The sequence below is a fragment of the Cajanus cajan genome, chromosome 1 (genome assembly GCF_000230855.2).
Source record: "Cajanus cajan strain Asha chromosome 1, NIPB_CcT2T_4, whole genome shotgun sequence".
In the NCBI taxonomy this organism is placed as follows: Eukaryota; Viridiplantae; Streptophyta; class Magnoliopsida; order Fabales; family Fabaceae; genus Cajanus; species Cajanus cajan.
In genome coordinates this window covers 60,395,861-60,416,282 of record NC_138517.1, presented here as the reverse complement: position 1 = coordinate 60,416,282, position 20,422 = coordinate 60,395,861, and the positions used below count along the sequence as shown (strand labels likewise).

General features: G+C 34.0%; 2 protein-coding genes across 2 annotated transcripts; one reads left to right on the top strand and one right to left on the bottom strand.

The window, feature by feature from the left end:
- Nucleotides 1–7,909: 7,909 nt before the first annotated feature.
- LOC109794216 (uncharacterized) lies at nt 7,910–12,250 on the top strand. The gene is made up of 10 exons (XM_020353685.3): nt 7,910–8,042; nt 8,397–8,637; nt 8,920–9,124; nt 9,775–9,865; nt 9,943–10,088; nt 10,236–10,479; nt 10,555–10,659; nt 10,760–10,942; nt 11,112–11,316; nt 11,566–12,250. Exons 2-10 carry the CDS (start codon nt 8,418–8,420, stop codon nt 12,051–12,053), a joined length of 1,887 nt encoding a protein of 628 aa, XP_020209274.2. The 5' UTR covers nt 7,910–8,042; nt 8,397–8,417; the 3' UTR covers nt 12,054–12,250.
- Nucleotides 12,251–14,620: 2,370 nt separating this feature from the next.
- LOC145949313 (uncharacterized) lies at nt 14,621–20,193 on the bottom strand. The gene is made up of 8 exons (XM_083061292.1): nt 20,015–20,193; nt 19,684–19,722; nt 18,909–18,986; nt 17,926–18,059; nt 17,719–17,845; nt 17,365–17,643; nt 17,179–17,280; nt 14,621–15,175 (listed from the first exon to the last, which is right to left on the bottom strand). The coding sequence occupies exons 5-8, from the start codon at nt 17,737–17,739 to the stop codon at nt 14,717–14,719; spliced, it is 861 nt and encodes a 286-aa protein (XP_082917418.1). The 5' UTR covers nt 17,740–17,845; nt 17,926–18,059; nt 18,909–18,986; nt 19,684–19,722; nt 20,015–20,193; the 3' UTR covers nt 14,621–14,716.
- Between the last annotated feature and the right edge of the window lie 229 nt (nt 20,194–20,422).

The following is a 20,422-nucleotide window of genomic DNA, read 5'->3' as shown; positions in this document are numbered from 1 at the left end:
GTTTGGATTTTGCCATTCCTCAAGACGGACTGTGCGCTGCCGACTTCTGTAACCGAGGAATGATGCGTGTTATATTGAGATTTGGTGTCATCAACCAAATGATCCTTCCCTTCCTTTAAAAGATATGTCAACCCTCCTATTGACCACTATATCTCCATGTTTCCACTAGATTATCCTAAAATCGTTTGGGACAAGAGAGAAAAGAAAGGAAAGGTATATTCTTTTTTGAAAGTTTGTGTTTTAGAGGGGATTTATTTTTATTTTGAAAAATTATTTTTGTAAGAATGGCTGGCCATGGTAGGCTTATTGTGTTTAGGCTTGTTTGATTAAACACTTATGAAGTTAAACACGTCTTGGTTATTAACATTTGTGATTTGACAACTTGGATAGCTTTTCTTGAGCCCCTTTGTTGAATTCAGTTGGTGGTACCATCATGGATTTATTCTGTTTTTCGATTGCCCTAACTTTTGCCTAAAACACCCATTTGTGGAGTTTTAGTGGGCTTTTGTTTTTGTTCATTATTTTGTAACCCTAACTTTTGCCTAGGTCACCCTTTCGTGGGATTCCTAGCGGGTCTTTTGCTCTTATTTTTGCGCAGCCCCCCTTTTTGGGTTTCCTGCCGAGCTTTCTTTTATTTTAAAAGATTTCTTTTTATCCATGATGGCACTTGTCGAGGCCAAGGAAAGGTGCTCTAAGTTGTCACGCACACTTCCACATAAAAATGATGTGGGTTTATTGTTATTAAGACAATTTTAACCTCATTCATGCTTATTCAAACAGGGTTAAAAATAATGTGGTTTAGAGATTTATTGCAAGCAAGAAGAGAAGCAATAAGAAAGAATGATTTTATTATAATCATAGTGGAAAACATGTGCCCTATCGAGGCTCGGGGGTCGGGCTGTCCCCGAGGAGTGATCTCTAACAGTCATCGAGTTTATACATCCCTATCGGAAGAAGAAAAACACTTGATGACGATAGCTGGCCTTGATATTTGTGAACCAACCTTCCTAAAGATCTGGCTTAAAGAACGTCGAGAAGGATCTTGATTCCTCTTCGTTCTTTGATCTTTAACGGGGTTATATCCTAATCCTTGTTTCCCCGGATTATCCTTGATAATGGGTAGCTCCGGGATTCCTTGGGAGTCCTTGCCTAATCCTTGTCCTGGCAAGTATCCGTTCTTAGTGAGCATATGGGCTACCTTCTTCATTTCTCTGGGAAACGTCTCAACATTGGCAATTTCCAATGCTTGGAAGGCGGTTTCTAGAGCTTCCTCTGCTGCATCCACGTAAGGTATGGTGGATGGCTTGCTGATGAGTATGTCATCTTCAGCTTGTACGGTCACCAGTTTGTCATCCACTATGAATTTGACTTTCTGGTGGAGCGTAGAGGGAACAGCTTTCGCATCATGAATCCAAGGTCGGCCGAGGAGACAGCTGTATGCGGGAGTAATGTCCATCACTTGAAATTCGACGTTGAAGATGGTGGGTCCAATTTGGATTGGGAGATTGACTTCTCCCACCACTTCTCTTTTAGAACCGTCGAAAGCTCGAACGATCATGTTGCTCGGGCGCATTTGGATTCCCTTGATTGCCACTTGCTCGAGTGTTCTTTTTGGCATTACGTTCAAGGAAGATCCATTATCTACCAAGACTTTAGCGATGTGATACTCCTTGCACTTTACAGAGATGTGCAAGGGCTTGTTGTGATTTGGTCCCCCAGCGGGGATTTCCTCATCGGTGAAAGAGAGGTGATCATTAGCCGTAATGTGACTAACAATCCCCTCAAATTTGTCTTGGGAGATAGTATGCGACACATATGCCTCGTTCAAGACTTTCAATAGAGCTTGTCGATGCGGTTCGGAGCATAGGATCAACGACAACAGAGTAATCTTTGCTGGCGTCTTATGAAGTTGATCCACGATGGAGTACTCGCTCTATCGGATATATTTTAACAGCTTATCTGTCTCCTCCTCGGATTCTTTGTTTTCCTCGGTTTTCTCTTCTTTTTCTTTCCCTTTATTCTTGGGAACTTTATCATGAAGATCTTTGGGAGTGTAGATCCTGCCACTCCTAGTCATGCCCCCAAGTCCAGCGATGTTGGAGATATCGCTGTCGGCAGAAGAATGGATGTCGTATATCCATGGCACAGCCTTATTTGATTTGTAGGGAAAAGATCTTGGAGCGATGATCCTTAACGGTGTTGGACCTTCCCCTTTGTTCGTCTTGATTACCAACAACGGAGTTGACGTGTGTTCGCTTGGCACGGTTGTTGGCTTACACTTGATAACGAACGGCGTGCGATCCATTCTTTGAACATACGCATCGATTAATTCTTTCTTTTTATTAATGTTTATTAATGAATTACTAGGAAGGATGTATGAAATGCAAATCTAGATCCCTCCATGATCTTTGATAAGAATGCATGATATGAGATGATGACGTTGAATATGCATGCATTGTGTTTATTTCAACTAAGCATTATCATGTTTTTAGGATGTCCCTAAGATGATGCATGATATTGCTTGGTTTGGATAAATAATATTTTTCTTTATTTTTCTTTTGGGTATTTTTTGTATTTTTTGGGTGAAAAGGGAAACTACCTATATGAATGTGATGAAGGTAGATGTTAACACCATGCAATGGAAGATTCTTATTCCTATTTATTCTTATTTTAAAAGAATAGGAATGTTGTATGTTTAAAGAAATGCAATGTATGCTCATACAATGTCACATAATCAATGCACAAACAATTCACTCATCCACGAACAGTCACGAGCGAATCACGAGGTAGGGGTATCCTGCAGAAAGGTGCATATTCAAGGTGGTTCTAACTGTTCTCACCGGTCTGAGGCCCCCAAGGTGCCCCCATTATAGGGACCCAATTCCTCTCGTCGTAAGCCGATGGAAAGCTCCAACGCACTGTCGGACTCGAGTTCATGGTTATCACCTTGAGTGATGCTTTCCGACAACGGTCTACGGGCACCTATAGACCCATTCGACAACCGGCCGTACTAACATCCACTCCCTATGGCTTACCACTCATGCCCCCGGGTATAGAGGGAACTGTTGTGTGCAAAGGTTTGTGTGCAGTTTGTATTTCAAACAATTGCGGAAAATTAAACAAACAACAGTTATTAAAGCCAAATAAATAAAGCATGTTATCATACAAGCAAGGGGTAATGAAGTAATTTTAACTATTATTTGTTAAAAATAATCTGTCACTAAATGGGACTGACTCTCGAGGCTTCCCCAGCGGAGTCGCCATCTGTCGCCACCGGCCCGAAACGGGCTTTCGGCATTCGCGAAGGATGGTTGGACTCTTTTATTTGTTTAAAAATATGGATTGCTAGAATGACTTATTCTCAAACTGAGACCTTGTCAAACGAGCAATTTTATTAAAAGGCTCACCAATCCATGTTAATCCCAAGCGGGACCCTCCATGGATTAGCGGTTTTCATAAAAAGGAAGGGTTCGTGGAGTCGCCACCAATGTTTTACTCAAAACATTGGAAAAAGAAGTTTAAGGCAATCGATTCAAAAATCGACTTCGGCCATGACAACCAGAGTCGGGTAAGGGAGTCGGTTACGCGTGGGGAAGGTGTTAGCACCCCACAGCGCCCCTTTCGGGTTCCCTATGACAGATTATTTAAAAATAATAGTGCAAAATTACTAAATTACCCCTATTTATTCTAAGCAATTATAAATTAACTATCTACATGATGACAGTTTAAATATGTACACACAGAAAGCGGTAAAAGAAGGGACTTTAAAGATATAAACCTTTGAAGCGTGCTTTCTTATATATCTTGACAGAAATTGGGAAGCGTTTTGGCGTTCCCTCCCTCTACAAGACCGCTCGCTCCCTCCTATAAAATTTTAACTATGGAAATCCGGAGGATTTCCCTTCGACTAGGTTCGAGACTCAAGCAAATGGCTCGTGACTCAAGAACTTCGTCGGATCAACTCTCCGAGTGATTTCTAGGCAGAGCACTGCTCAAAAAAACCCAGAATACTCAAGAAGAGGGTTAAAACTCAGTGTGAAAGTGTCGAATGACGTCCAATTGACGTCATATTTATAGGGATGAGGCGCAATACGGCCTCTGGGGGTCAATACGGTCCGTATTGAAGTTTTGAACTACAATACGGCCGTATTGAATTCAATACGGCCGTATTGAAGTTCAAAAAAACCTCAATACGGCCGTATTGAGTTCAGTGCAGCCGTATTGAAGTTCAGTGCAGCCGTATTGAGTTCAGTGCAGCCGTATTGAAGTTCAGAAACTTCAATACGGCCGTATTGAGTTCAGTGCGGCCGTATTGTAGTTTAAAATGTTCAATACGGCCGTACTGAACTTTTGGGAGGCCATATTGGGCTTCATTCCCTCCACTTTCTTATTTTGAGCTATTATAAGACCTCTAGACCTACAGAGAATCCTCCTAGGGCCTTCCATGAGTCCTTCTGGCTGACTTTTCTTCAGTCTTCAAGAGTCTTCAAGCTTTATTTCCGACCCGGACAATTTTAGGGGTCTACAAGCATAAAACAACATAATTCAGTACATAGTAAATTCTCTTTTCTGTGCCCAGCGCCCTCGTAGTTGCACCCAGCGCAGTACAACCATAGAGCACCAGGGGGCCAGCGCGCCCAGTGCAAGCATACCTACGCCCGGCGTGACCCAACCCGTGAGCCCCAAGGCTCTCACGCGCCTGGCGCAATACCACTTGCGCCTAGCGCCTACCAGGTAGAGACTCTAAGGAGTCTCATGCCCCTGGCGGGGACAAACCTGCGCCCAGCGTAGGGAAGGTAGAGACCTCCCCTAGGTCTCGCGCCCAATGCAATTCAAATTGCGCCCTGCGCCCACAAGGCAGAGACTCCCAAGGAGTCTCACGCCCAGCGCGACAAGGGCCACGCTCAGCGCAGAGTCAAGAACCCAAAATCATGCTATAACTGGTATCGCGCCCAACGCGATCCAAGTCACGCCCAGCGCGGGCCAGCCAGAGACCCACATTCTCAAGCGCGCCCAGCACACTCATCATTACGCCCGACGAGCTTGGCCAAATGGGGTCCCCTGGTGGCCACGCGCCCAGCGTGATGAACAGCGCGAAGCGCGAAGCTCAGCAGCAACCTTACCAAGTTTGAAAATTTGCCCAAACCTGCAAAAATCCACAGAAACTCCACATGCAACCCAATCAAAATGCCACATTTTCATCAATCATCTTAGAAACACCATCTTTTTCAACATGCAACCACAATTTCATCAAAACCCCCGAAATTTATCAAAACTCCGAAGACCCCCCAAAACCCCATTTTTCAACAATCTCAACTCGAAATTCAACAATCATCAACCAACAAATGAGTTCTGGACTCAATCACAGCCAAACACAGCGAAAATAACCAGCTTCCCTTACCTCGGGCAAGATTCCGAGCTTCGGGAAGAAAGACGACAATGAAGGAGGAGAAGAAAAGGGAAGAATGAGAGGCTTGAGAAGGCTCCGCACAGCTTCAAAAACAAACACCTACTCCGCACCTATGAATCAATTCAGCCACCACCAAGGAAAAGGATCAACAAGAGATAGTGAGTAAAGAGAGAGTAAGAGAGTTTAGTGAGAGTTGAAAAGGAGAAAAAGAGAAAGAAGGCACGGGTCTCACATTGTTTAAAGAAAATCTTTTGTTTGTTAACATTAAAACATAAAAGATCTTCTGTTGTCTTAAAGGCAAGATTTTTCATTTAACATGGTTAATTGTAGATTTTATATACATGCATTTGATTTTATCATAATTGTTGATCATTTATTTTATAGTTAACAATTGTGAGTATAATTTATAGGATAAAGTACACTCCTTGACTTAGAGACACTAATTTTCATTAAAAAAGATTTGACCTCTCTAAAATGAAAAGATTTTACTTAGAAAAATAAAATATAATAATATTTGTTAATTAAAAATCATTGGTTGATATTATAATTAAATTTAAATTTTATTATACATGTATTTAATTTTTTTACAATTCTCGATCTTTAATTTTCTAGATAACAATTATGACTTTACTTTATCCTCTAATGTATATCTTTTCTTTCATATGAGCTAAATCCCATTAAAAAGGATTTGACTTTTCCAAAGTAAGGAGATTTCATAATTAATAAATATAGTTAAACATACAAGTTATATTTTTTATTTATAATAAATAATTTATTTTTTTAATACAAAGTTATTTTTACTTATTGATAATTAGTATTTAACTTGTAGAATGCACAATCATATTTACTATATATAATATAATTAAATTTATAACAAATTATATATATATATATATATATATATATTATATTTGAATATATAAATTATATTTAAAATAAGTGTACATGAATATTTTTAAAAATATAAATTATATTTTAAATTTATGATAAATAATTTATATTGTAATTTTTTTTATTTATTAATAATTTATTTTAAAAAATTATTATTTAATTAAAAAATAATCATGATAAATTAAAGTTGAATTAGATAAAAAGTTAAAATTTTTAAAAATCATGTCATATGAGATAAAAGTTTATGTTTAATATATAGGAGTTAATTTTTTTAAAAATATTGAAATTTAATTTAAAATTAAAATTATAAAAAATAAATTGAAAGATACGAGAGCTTACAAAAACTCTAAAAATGATCCTATCAAAGGAAATAGGTTAAAAATGCTCTTAATCTCTAAAAAAATACTTTTACTGTAAAATAACTATTCAAATTCTAATTTATACTAATACTATATTTTAAATTGTGCCTAAATATATATTATATGTTACTAAAATTTATAAAATTTTATATACAAGTAAATTTTAATTTGAATATATAAATTATATTTAAAATTTGTATAAATAAATACTTTTAAATATATAAATTATATTTTGTTGGAAAAAAAAACTACTAAAAATACTATCGTATAAGATAGAAATTTGTACTTAATATATAATGATTGATTTTAGAATATGTAATGCAAATGACAAATGTTTATTTTATATAGATATAATTTATAATAAATAAATAGTTTTACAATCTTAAATTATATTATAATTAAAATTTGAAATAAATAAATATTTTAAACAAATAAATTATATTTTAAATTTATAATAAATAACTTATATTATAAGACAATGTTATTTTAATTATTCATAATTTTTAAGAATAAAAAATGACAATGTTATTCTAACTATTATTAATTTTAAAATATTACAATTTAATTTAAAATAAAAATAAAAATAAAAATTTAAAAACTTAAAAAGATAGAAAAAAATATCTAAAAATGATTGATAAAAAATAAGCTAAAAATATTATCTACGATAATATAACCTTTTCTAATATTTTTGTATTGTTTACAGAAAATATATATATATATATATATATATATATATATATATATATATATATATATATATTTAAAAGTATTCAACATGTTTTTATAAAAAGACAAAATTATATTTCTGTATATTTGACTTTAATTCATGTTGAAACATCTTAATCCTTGACTAAAAGTTTGAAATTCTACTTTTATATATTTTTTTAAAAATATAACCAATATTACTCCCTATATATTAACATGAATAGATATCCTGCACTTTTAGGAATTATTTTAGAACTTTTGTACTTTAATTTCTTATGATTTAATTAATTATGAATTAAATTAATCTTTGGTACTTTAATTTCTTATGATTTAATTAATTTATGAATTTCTTTTGAATTTAATTAGTTTATGTATTTTGAAACTTTTGTACTTTAATCTATGTACTTTAACATATTAGTCTCTAACTCTTTAGAGATATACCAAAAAAAAAAAAAAGACTTTTCTTAATTTAAAATAAAAATAAAACAAGATTTGTTATTGGTTACAACAGTGAAACCGAATCATATCTTTAAATAAACTTTATTTTGGATTTTGGAGTGATCAATTATTTCAACAAAACACCCTGTTGAGTTTTCCCCCTCTATATATTCATACACCCGTAGCACATGAAGGAGCACACACACATTCTCTCTCTCTCTCATATCTCAGTAACAGAGGTGAGAGTCTCATTCCTCTTATGTTCTAGAACCTTGGTGTAGTATGTATCTCTTTTCAGTTTTCACTGTGACTTGCATGTGGATCCATCTTCTTTTATTATTATTATTATTATTATTATTATTATTATTATTATTTTCTTCTTCTGTTAAACAGCATGAATGAATTTGACAATGTTGTTTTTTGTTATTTGTTTACTGTTATGATTTAATTTTGGCCTGTCTTGTCAAAAACTTTTTATTTAGATTCTGTTATGTTGTTGATGATTTGTTGTACTTGTATTTGTACGATCGCTGCATGAGTTATCATTGATGGCAATATTGGAGTGACCCTGTTTCTGATCTCTCATTGTGAAGCTGCATTGAGGAGAAGAAAAAATGGTCAAAATTTGCATTTTTTTCGTGGGGCTTATGCTCCTGCAATGTTGGGTAGCCATGGCAGAATCAGAGCACTTCAAATATAAAGATCCAAAAGAGCTACTCAATGTTCGAATCAAGGATCTTATGGACAGGATGACATTGGAGGAGAAAATTGGCCAAATGGTGCAGATTGATCGTTCGGTTGCTTCTGCTGAAGTCATGAAAAAGTATTATATTGGTAAGGTTTCTTTTGTTTTTTTTTTTATTCTGAAAAATTATAATGAGGATAATATGATTTAAATCTCAAATTATGGATAAGCTTGTTTAAATATAAGTTTAGAAGTGTTTGTTCAGAAAAATATTTTTTATTTTTTGTAAAATATATTCTTAAAAATGTTTGTAACTTGTATCCATATAGACTCTATATTACATTCAACCTCGGTAGACTTAACTGTGTGTTTTTCTTAAATAGTGGGTGATGGGAATTTATGCAAGCTTTTACTTATTTGTTTTTTTGTAGGGAGTGTGCTAAGTGGGGGTGGCAGTGTTCCAAAGGCAAAGGCTTCAGCAGAGGATTGGGTTCACATGGTGAATGATTTCCAGAAGGGTGCTTTATCAACTAGATTGGGAATTCCAATGATATATGGGATTGATGCTGTTCATGGCCATAATAATGTCTATAATGCAACAATTTTTCCTCACAACGTTGGACTAGGAGCTACCAGGTAAATTACCTGTCTCATTATATAACTCATAATTGATATGACAATTTTAGTTTCAACAATCATCATTACGAAAAGACCTTTTGACAAAATCGTTGGTTTGAGATAGAACCAGAAATTGACATTGATTTTTATTTTCTCATGTTGTTAACTACATCGATAATGATTTTTAAATTGCCCAAACCAAATAAACAATGCTTACCTGAATTAACAATTATACGTGGTTGAAAACAACAATAAAAGTAGAATGACTCGTGCCCAAAACGTTATTATTGTCGTGATCAAATATTTATTGCGTGGTTATATTCTCATCCACACACTTCAAGTGAATCAGACAAGCAATTATTAGTTGTGTTTTTCTGCGTTTTAATATGTTAAGTTGAGAATCCAAACACAATTTATTGTCAGAAAGTCATAATAATAGCAATTTGTACATGTCATGTTGTGAATTCTTTGGTCGTATATTTTTGCTCTTTTGTTATTCTTTTCTCCACTCGTTTTTTATCCTGTGATGCTGTGACATATTTTAAACTCGCGCTTAAAAAAGGTGATTGAATAAAAGTTGGTTACAACTTACAAAGTTAATTGTAGTTAAAGCAAATAAATTATAATATGCTTCTGTATCTTAATGAAGTTTAACTCTGATCAAACAGGGACCCTAAACTAGTGAGGAAGATTGGAGAAGCAACAGCTCTTGAAGTTAGAGCAACTGGAATTCAATATGCCTTTGCACCTTGCATAGCCGTAAGCGAGAACATCCTAATTGATAATTGTACCATATATTTTTTTACCTTAGTCTTACCTTATAATATGTTGAATAGGTTTGTAGAGATCCAAGATGGGGCAGATGTTATGAAAGTTATAGTGAAGATCATAAGGTAGTTCAAGCCATGACTGAGATCATTCCAGGACTGCAAGGTGAAATCCCTGGAAACTCCAAAAAGGGTGTTCCATACGTAGTTGGAAAGTAAGAACTCACACTATTGCATTATAATTTGAGAATTGATCATATAAAATATTGACTTTTTCAAAGCGCTTTTGATTTTATTCTGGCTGTGATTTTTGTATTCCTGAGGAATGACAATGATCAATTTATGTTATTGAAATTGCACAGGAAGAAAGTTGCAGCCTGCGCAAAGCACTTTGTTGGTGATGGTGGAACCACAAAGGGAATCAATGAGAACAACACAGTGATAAGCAGACATGGATTGCTAAGCATTCACATGCCAGCCTACTATAACTCAATCATCAAGGGTGTTGCATCGGTCATGGTCTCTTATTCAAGCTGGAATGGAGAAAAGATGCATGCTAATCATAATCTAGTCACTGACTTTCTCAAGAACACACTACGCTTCAGGGTAACAACACTGAACTCATCAAGGCACCATTGAATTCAAAATTATGAACGCCTAAAATCCTTTGATTTCTTGCAGGGTTTTGTCATATCAGATTGGCAGGGAATTGATAGGATTACTTACCCTCCTCATGCTAACTACTCATATTCCATTTATGCTGGAGTCACTGCTGGAATTGACATGGTAAAATATTTCAATTCTGTTGATTATCTATGATATCACCTTAATTGATATTTCACATAACATGTATCATCTTCTAATACTTGCTCTGGCAATGCTGCAGGTAATGGTTCCCTATAACTTTACAGAATTCATAGATGGCCTAACCACACAGGTGAAAAAGAATATCATACCCATGAGCCGAATTGATGATGCAGTAAAGAGAATTTTGAGGGTAAAATTCGTCATGGGACTTTTTGAGAATCCTTTGGCTGACAATAGTCTAGCCAACCAGATTGGGAATCAGGTTAGTCAATCAAAAAATATGTAAAAATTGGCCTGTTTGTTTAATCATTTTCTCCTAAAGATACATTTTTTTTAAAAAATAATCAGTTTTCTGCCTTTTTAAAGAAAAAATTTCTATCTATATATCCACCATGTTCTGATATAACTGCGTTGTCAATGTAACTCTACAGAAGCATAGAAATTTGGCTAGGGAAGCTGTGAGGAAATCATTGGTTCTATTGAAGAATGGTGAAAATGCAGATGAGCCACTGCTCCCTCTTCCTAAAAAGGCTAAAAAAATTCTAGTTGCTGGAAGCCATGCTGATAATCTAGGATATCAATGTGGTGGCTGGACCATTGAATGGCAAGGACTTAGTGGCAACAACATTACTAAAGGTACATTATAGCTTCCTTCTCAACTTCTTACCATTTTGTATACCTTGGAGTCTGTTTAGTTACAAACTTATTTGAGCTTACAAAAGTTTTTCTATCAGTAGATGCAACAAATAGTTGCTTTTACATAAATTTTGATATGATTTTTGTCTAAACGTGGATCATGAATGTAAAATCAAACATATGCTAAATTTGTATTAATATAGACTCTTGGCTGAAATGCAATATTGACAAGGCCTGTATGATCTGCAGGTACAACAATTCTTAGTGCTATCAAGAACACAGTTGACAAAGAAACCGAGGTGGTCTACAAGGAGAACCCAAGTTTAGAGTATGTAAAGTCCAACAACTTTTCCTATGCCATTGTGGCAGTTGGAGAGACACCATATGCTGAAACAAATGGTGATAGCATGAATTTGACAATCTCTGGAAAAGGGGCAGACACCATAAACAATGTGTGTGGAGGAGTCAAATGTGTGACTGTGATCATCTCTGGTCGTCCTGTGGTTATACAGCCATATGTTGATGTGATTGAAGCACTTGTTGCTGCATGGCTTCCAGGTTCTGAGGGACATGGTGTCACTGATGTGTTGTTTGGTGACTATGGTTTTAGTGGCAAGCTTCCAAGGACATGGTTCAAAACCGTTGATCAGTTGCCAATGAATGTTGGAGATTCTCACTATGATCCCCTTTACCCATTTGGATTTGGCCTTGAAACCAAACCCCACAAAGCCAATTAGGAACTGAAAATAATGATGGCTTTGTTTTCCTTCATATTGCTCTCCAATTCCCAAGTAGTATAATAGTCCGGACACAGAGAATGAGAGGGGTCTAAGGATTTGTACATGTGTTAATTTATATTACCTATAATAAGATGTATTTACTTTACAATGGCTCATTGCTTAATAATTCTATAGTTAAACATGTTTGATTTTGAGTGATTTAGGAATGGGAAAACCACTAGTTTCCTAAAAAATATGTAAGTGAAGACAAAACACATTGTAGGGTCTAGTATTTGTTTGCGGAGACAATAGATGATCCTAAAAGTAGCCAAGCATCTCAAAAAGGGCTACTCACAGAGGATTTTGACTGGTGAATGATTTTGACCAATGAAAAATTATGTAAAGTGTCACCATGTGAAGTGTTATAGAGTACAACTGTAACCCCGCTTCTAGATTACAAATATTAATCCCATTTAATTAATAAGGTTAATAAGTTTTTCTATAATTATGAATAGATAAGATACTAAAATACACAAATAATTATTCTAAATAAAGTTCTATTATATAATAGTAATATTACAAAGGTTTTAATATAAAATTACTAAATACTACAAAATATTTCTAATATATCCATCATAACTGTCGCAACCCGAAAATTTCCGATCTCGCGACCTATGGTTTAGACATCCTTTTAAAGATGTCATCAATTAAGGAATGCCCAGACACTAGACTAATCCTTAATTAATGGTTTTGAAAAATGAGTTCATGGAGTCGGCACCAATATTTTACTCAAAACATTGGAAAAAGAAAAGGATTTTAAAAATCCAATAATGGCCTTGATAACCAAAATTGGGTTCGGGGGTCGGTTACCTGTGTAGAGAAGGTATTAAGCACCCCTACAGCACCCTTAATCGGTACCCTATGATTAAGTTAACGTGATAAGAATTAATAAATTAAATATTAGATCCCTTTATTAATATTTATTTACATTCTACAAATTTAAATTACACGATTAATCCTAAAATATCTACATGGTTACTTTTATTATAACAATATTTAAAATAACAGAAGTGAAAGATGAAGCAAGAGATTGATGAGAAATACCTCGTAGTAGCTTTATTAGATCTTCAACTATGGATACTTTTAGGCACTTTGTCGCAACCTTTCACACTACAATATGCCTCACAATACTCAAGAAATACAATAGGGGGAGAGAGAGAAATTTCGAGCTCCAGGGAGTCTTGGACGAAATTTTGTGGCCTTGAGAACTGTGGCCGAGTCTACTATTTATAGACATCAAAAAGTTGTTAGAACGGCCCGTTCCAGGTTCGAAACGACCCCATTCTAGATCTGAACATTATGTGTTAATTTCGCATCTTGAAACGGCCCGTTCCAAATTAAGATTTTAGCCCTTTTTTGTAACTTGGAACAGCCCGTTCCAATTATGGGAACGACCCGTTCCAGTTTAGGAACGACTCGTTCCAAACTTAAGTTTTAGGCCTTTTTATGGACTTGGAATGGCCAGTTCCGGTTTTGCAACAGCCCGTTCTAGGCTACTAAAACCAGCTTGTTTGGGCTTTTAGGCCCTCTGATGTCATGCCTTGCTGCTTCCATGCTTCGGGAGCTCCTTTCCTTGATAATAGACTTCCATTTCATTACTTTTGTGGGTCCGGATGAAATTGGGTGTCTATAGCTGCCCCTTTTTACTTGTCCTTTGGAATAACTATGTGTTGCTTTTCCAAAGGCAAGTAAAGACGTAGACATTTCGTCCAGGTCTTCTCTCTATCTCACTATAAAAAAATCAAGTTTTAGCTACCACCAAAATCGGTCGCTATTTAGGTAAAATCAGTCGCTATTTCATTCAGCGACCGAAATAGCGACCGAAAAATTCCGTCGCTAAAACCCTGGTCGCTATTTTAAATAGCGACCGAAACTTTTTCCGTCGCAATTTAGCGACCGAAAAATCAGTCGCTAGACAATAAAAATCCATCGCTAAAATTTTGGTCTCCTAACTTTTGGAGACCAATTTTGTGACTGAATTTTTTGGTAGCAATTTCCGTCGCTATTTTTTATATTTATTTAATAAAAACATTTAATGAATCAGTGGCTAATTCGATCGCTAAAAAACTGATGTAGCTACGGAAAAAATCGGTCGCTAAAAAACTGATGTAGCTACGGATAAAATCAGTCGCTATTTCGGTCGCTAAAAAATTGATGTAACTATGCACAGAATCGATCGCTATTTCGGTCGCTAAATAACTGATTTAGCTACGGATAAAATCGGTCGCTATTTCGGTCGCTAAAACACTGATGTAGCTACGAATACAATCGGTCGCTATTTCGGTCGCTAAAAAAAATTGACTATTTTGAATTAGCTACGCATTGTTTCAGTCGCTAAAATATACCAGTATTTTTAAATTCTTTTTTAATTATAAATTTATACCTGTTAATGAATATGAAATTAACAATATATTTATTAGCTAATTTATAATAATAAACTAGAACATACTAAAAGACATAATTTTATCGATGTAAATTTATATTATAGTGAAAACTAAATAAAATATAAGTATGTCAATATAGTATGCTAAAAACATAATAACATAAAACGTTTAAACTTCAACAAAGTAATAGTGAAATACAATAAAATATCCTGAAACAAGTAAAATAAAGAAGCTTAATTAAGGGTCTTCTGCTATGTCATCAAGAGCATCATCAACAGCATGGTCAGGATCATCTGGGGTAGTACTCGGTGCAGGAGGGGTTGGCCTTAAAGGGTCAATGTTGAGATGGCGTAGTATATACTGCATCTGCTCATCATGCTGTCGTATATGCTCTTCCAATGCTTTTTCCTTTGCTTCCTTTGCAGCAAGCTCAGCATTTAATTTAGTTATCCTATTTTGCATTTCTTCTATCACCCCTGCAGTGACTGGTAATGGCTGTGACGTAGAAGATTGTGGAAGTGTTGAGCGAATGAAATCATCGGTCAATCCAGCAAGCCCATACAAGTTCCCCTTCGGATTCTTTTTAACCACCTGCAAATAAACTTCATTATCACTGATACAAGTAGAAGCAGAGCCCTCTGTGTCATCCTGTGTAGCTTGTTGCTTGACTTCAATTAGACGCTCCTTATATTTCTCCTAAAAAAATAAAAAATATTATTTCAACAAAAATTTCAAGACAACATATTCTTTGATTTTAAATCAGCAAATAATATTTTTTGTGCTTTATATTATAAAATTAAACACACGCACATTCAGAATACACGTAATTAGTGGGTAGTTTTTATGTGTAATTAAAATATATTAGTGATATAATTTATAAGATTAGTCAAGATCCATAAAAAATAATTCAGAAAATATAAAACTGAAAAACAAATATCACATTACTGATAGTTAAAAGGTTCATGTATGATGAATAGAGTAATAAAGACATGCAACAATGGACAAGATCCAATAAACATTACTGATAGTTGTATATTTGAACTTTTGTTTGGCTACGTTATTAGCATGATAAAGATCCAACTAGGAATGGGAAGCTTCACATGTATAATTGTTTATGAATCTAATATTTTGGCGATTGAATTTAAATTTTGAACTGGGGGAAGAGTTGACTCTGGCATATGTTTAAGCCCTTTCTGTTTCCATGTTTCTTTTGGTTCAGTAGCATAGTTTGGCTTTTGAAGAGTCTGGTGAGCAAATCTTTTCTGAAGGAAATTGTTTTTAGAAATAAATGATTAGGATATGAATATTAAATTCTTATCAGTTTGGGGCCTTATTATTCAGTGATCCTCAACTCTTTGGAATTTTCCTTGTTTATATGCTTATTCTCCTTGGAACAGTTTCCCACTTTTGTGAAAACTACTAATATTACCTTATTGAATATTTATTGTCCAACCCAATATGCTGACTTCATCTTTATGTACACAATAAAGCACTAATATACTGTATCGTTAGGTTTAATTGTGTATGTTTTTGCCATTAAAAAAGATTAATGCCATCATAAACTGATAGCTGAGTCACCTGCTTAGGATAAAGAATAATGGGAAAACACATGCTCATACAACAAACACAAGGTGAGTATATGTTTGAATTTTGGGGTCGAAGTGTAATAAAAGTCCTTGAAAATAAACCTTTCTTTGCCAGCTGATGTAGTATACACATGCTGCTTGTAGTTTTACTTAATCTTACGGTTGTTTAATTATGTTTTTAGTTTTCTAAATTTGGGATATATTTTTTTTGGTCCCCTAAAATTAAAACTTGTGTTTTTAATCTCCAAAGTATAAAAAATTATTATTTTGGACCTCCAAATTTAAAATTTATTTTTTAATCTTTGTAATTTCAAAAAATATTGTTTGTCACTAATATCATATTTGATAGTGAAATTGAGAGGAGCTAAAATAATAATTTTTGATATTTTGCGAACTAAAACACATTTTGAATTTGAGAGGACAAAACTATTTTTTTTTTAATTATTAGGACTAATAACAGAAGTTCTAAATTTGAATGGCCAAAAAAATATACATTTCAAATTTAATAGATTAAAATCATATTCAAGACTCTTAGTACAATGGAATTGGGGATGCACCTGAATTTTACTGTAGATGCCTGTTTGACTTCATGGTGACCATTTCCTGTTTGACCTACTTGTTTAAGAGGCCTCTATGTTGCAGGTGATTTAGGAAGCAGTCTTGTAATGTAAATGATTTTAAAACCACTCAGCAGTTGAAAACAAATTGTTTAAGTTTAATAATATAATTTTATTGGACATTTACGCAATCTCTAGTTCTTAGCTTGACAATGCTCCTAATCTCATTTTTTCTATCATCTAATTCTCGTTTTGTCCTGTTATAGGCAGTATTTAAATTTTCTACTTTTATCTCTGCATCTTTTACCCAATAGTTCTCCCCATAGGATATAATTTCACTTTTTGCTGTTAAGCAGGACTAACTATTTTGCAATAGCACCTTTTCTAGGGTGATAACTATAAAGTAAAATAAACACTACATGGCCAGTGACATGCCTAATGTGTAACTATACAACAGTCACACACATCAACAACATCACAAGACAAAATTGATCACAAACAAAAAGGAAAGTCAACAAAAATTACATAATAAAATACAACATGGAGAGGAACTTACAGCAATGTTGCGGGCTTTATCACTAACCCATTCTCCAGTCTTAAGTTTTTTTATCTTTTCCACTAATTCCGAAGCAGTAGGGGGACGATTTAGCTCCTTCGCCTATATAAATTTAAATATTGCGATTCAACCAATCAATTATATTAAATTAAACTAAATATAAATAAAAAAATGAAATAAACTTACCAATTTTTCAAAGTGGGCTCCTGTAGATATGGAGCCACCAGTGTAAGCTGTTGCTCCATTCTCTACAGCCCGATTCCCTTTAGCAGTATTACTTTTGTTTTGGAATTTTTCAGAAGCCCAATGTTGATCCAAAATAGCTCGAGCATTTTCAGGGATCCAATTTCCCTTATCGACACCTAGTCTAACCTTATGCATAGCATTTTTCAGAAGAGTTGATCCTTTATGCTCAAAAGTCTTTCTTATGGCCCGATCATGTTGTGGATCCCACTTATACTCTTTCTGCATTAAAAATGAATTAGGAAACATACTAAAAAGTACATGCAACACATTTTAAATTAAACAAAATTTAATTACCTGAAACTCTCCGAACCACATGTCCCGAACTGATTCATCCACAGCCTTCCAAGTGGGCCACGCTCCCTCAAATTTTTGTTTAAAGATCCCTGAAATGACATCAGCAGGGCCTTTTGCAGGAACAAATCTATTAAAAAAGACATTGTCAAAATCACATTTAAACAATGTTATATTAGAAAAATCATCTTTAAATTAAAATGTACGTACTCTTTGCCTTTCAAGGATAGCCAAAACCTTTGGTCAGATGAACCCCCAGACTCAAGAATGGGAGGAGGTGGGTATTATACATCCACCTTCGATTCTCGGGAATTTCCATTGATGCAACTTATCATAGGTTGAAGCTTAATAGTAAAGTCAAAATAATGAGTTTAGACCCTATGTACTTGAAATTCAAGTATGCAAAGTGAATACAATCTTAATTAATATCATTATAAAAATATACAAAAAAAAACAACTAAAATGAATGACGAATAAGATTAAATTGAAAGTTTTCCAAAGTAATAATAATAACTGCAGCATAAATAGTAGATTCATCAAATAGATTTAATAATAATCATCATAATGGCATAAAAAAGATCACTAGATACAACCAAACAATGACAATAGTCTCATCCCACAAGGACTATGTACAATCAATCAATCAAAAACAGTGAACTGTTGATAAACTAGTTAGAATAACAAGTATAAAAAATGTAGATGTAGTTATAAATAATTTTTCAGATTTGAATAGTTGGCTAGAAGAATGGATAGAATACGTTAAATCTGACTATAATATGATTTGATCATGGAACCAGATTTGATATTTCATTTTTCTTTTATAATTAAATTTGATTATGATCTGAATTGATATGTGATTTTTCTGCCTTTAATTTATTTTGTAATCAGATTGGCTAGTTTTGACTTGAAGCAACACATTAAAAGAGGCAATATATTTTGATCATTTATTTCAATAAAAATTTAAAAACAACACATTAAAAAATTATTAGTAAAGGATGCATGATATTAAGTATGAAGAGTGGACATTATAGCATTATAAGTTACGGAGGGATAATACTCATGGTAAAGGGATTTCATATTTCATATTTAATTCTTCTCTCCACTCTCCAGTCAGGAAAAAGAGGAGAAATACGGGCCACTCAGATCAGACAGGGAGATAAAAGTTATCAATATGTATTTTGTAAATTTCTTACCAGTTCCTGACGAAGCTTGTTGTTTTGTTGAATTGAATTATTCTTTTCTTCAGTCAGCCCTGAGATAAGAGCTTTTGCCTGCAAAAAGTGACTACAATCAAAAAAAGTTGCTACACATAATAATAATATTAAGAAAATTAAAAAAAAAACTGAAGTTACGAGCTTTCAAAATAATTACAGCCTAGAACCCCCAAAAAAAAACAAAAGAATTCTCGTTTTCTTTTGTCCTGTTAATTCAAGATTGATAGGTCACACAATTTGACATGTTGGTACTTGAAAATATGAACTTATCCCTAAGGCTAAATATTACAAGAAAACTAAATCATTAGACCTCAAGGAAATTTTGGTTCAAATCATTTAATGTCATTCTTTAGAGTCTGATCTCTGAAGCAGAAACAACTTGCAAAAGTTGCATACGTCCTAAAGCTATATGAAGTGACTATGAAATCACACCAAATACATAATTTTATGTCCAAGAAAATTATTTCCTAAAGCCATCGGGTTATACAAATAATCTTCACTAGCACATAATGAATAAAACAGCCTAAAATTCCAACTGTATAACCAGCACACACACAGTGACACATGCTCAAACAACAAAGTTCAGTTTTCCTTATACTTTTCTGATGAATATCTATGACTAGAGTTAATTCATTAAGACAGCAGCCATTCACAAATCAAAAGGAATGTTGACAACAACACACACACAAATAAAAAATAAATAAAATAAAATATTTAAAAAAAATAAAAAAAGAAGAAGATTGGTTTGCTTTACCTCTGCAGATTTTTCTGGACCTTCAAATGCTCTTGTTACCTGCAATACCCAAAGAGAAAGGCATCCTAGTTAATATCATCAGATCTTCAATTGAAAAACAACAAAGGTTCATTTTGCTAAATCATCATCAATGACTCATTACTATCATAAAACCAAACAAAACCTAAAAGAAAACGATGTTTCCTAATCCTAATCGCAACACGAGTTAAGCACATTAGAAAACTACGAAACACGCTTGAATTAAATTAAATCAATAGGACCGTACACATCGATGCAACATTAGAGTAGTAACAGCTTGCAAAGAGGCATCGCAGAAAGAGAGAAAAATCACCTGTGTCGGGTGCACAATATCAAGTGGAAGTTGGCGATGGAAAAAAGGAGATAGCGGAAGCAATATGCTTGCAGAAGCTATTCGAGAGAGAGAAGTGTGAAGAAGAGGAACGGGGTTTTGGTTGCAAAGGTTGTGGTGACTCGTAATTGAGGAAAGTCCTTTTGTTATGGACTCATTGGCCCAAACCATTCTACCTGATGCTATAAATTCTTTTTTGAAAAAATTGAAATAAATATCTTTCCATAGAATATTTTCCAATTATAAAATTTAACATAACATTAAAATTATTTCTTATAGTTCAATATAAAAAAAAGGTATCATGTACTCTGTTAAAATAAAATAGTAAATATTTATTTTTTTCCTTAATTTTAGAAAAGTTGTTATATTAATTTTAAAATTAAAAATATT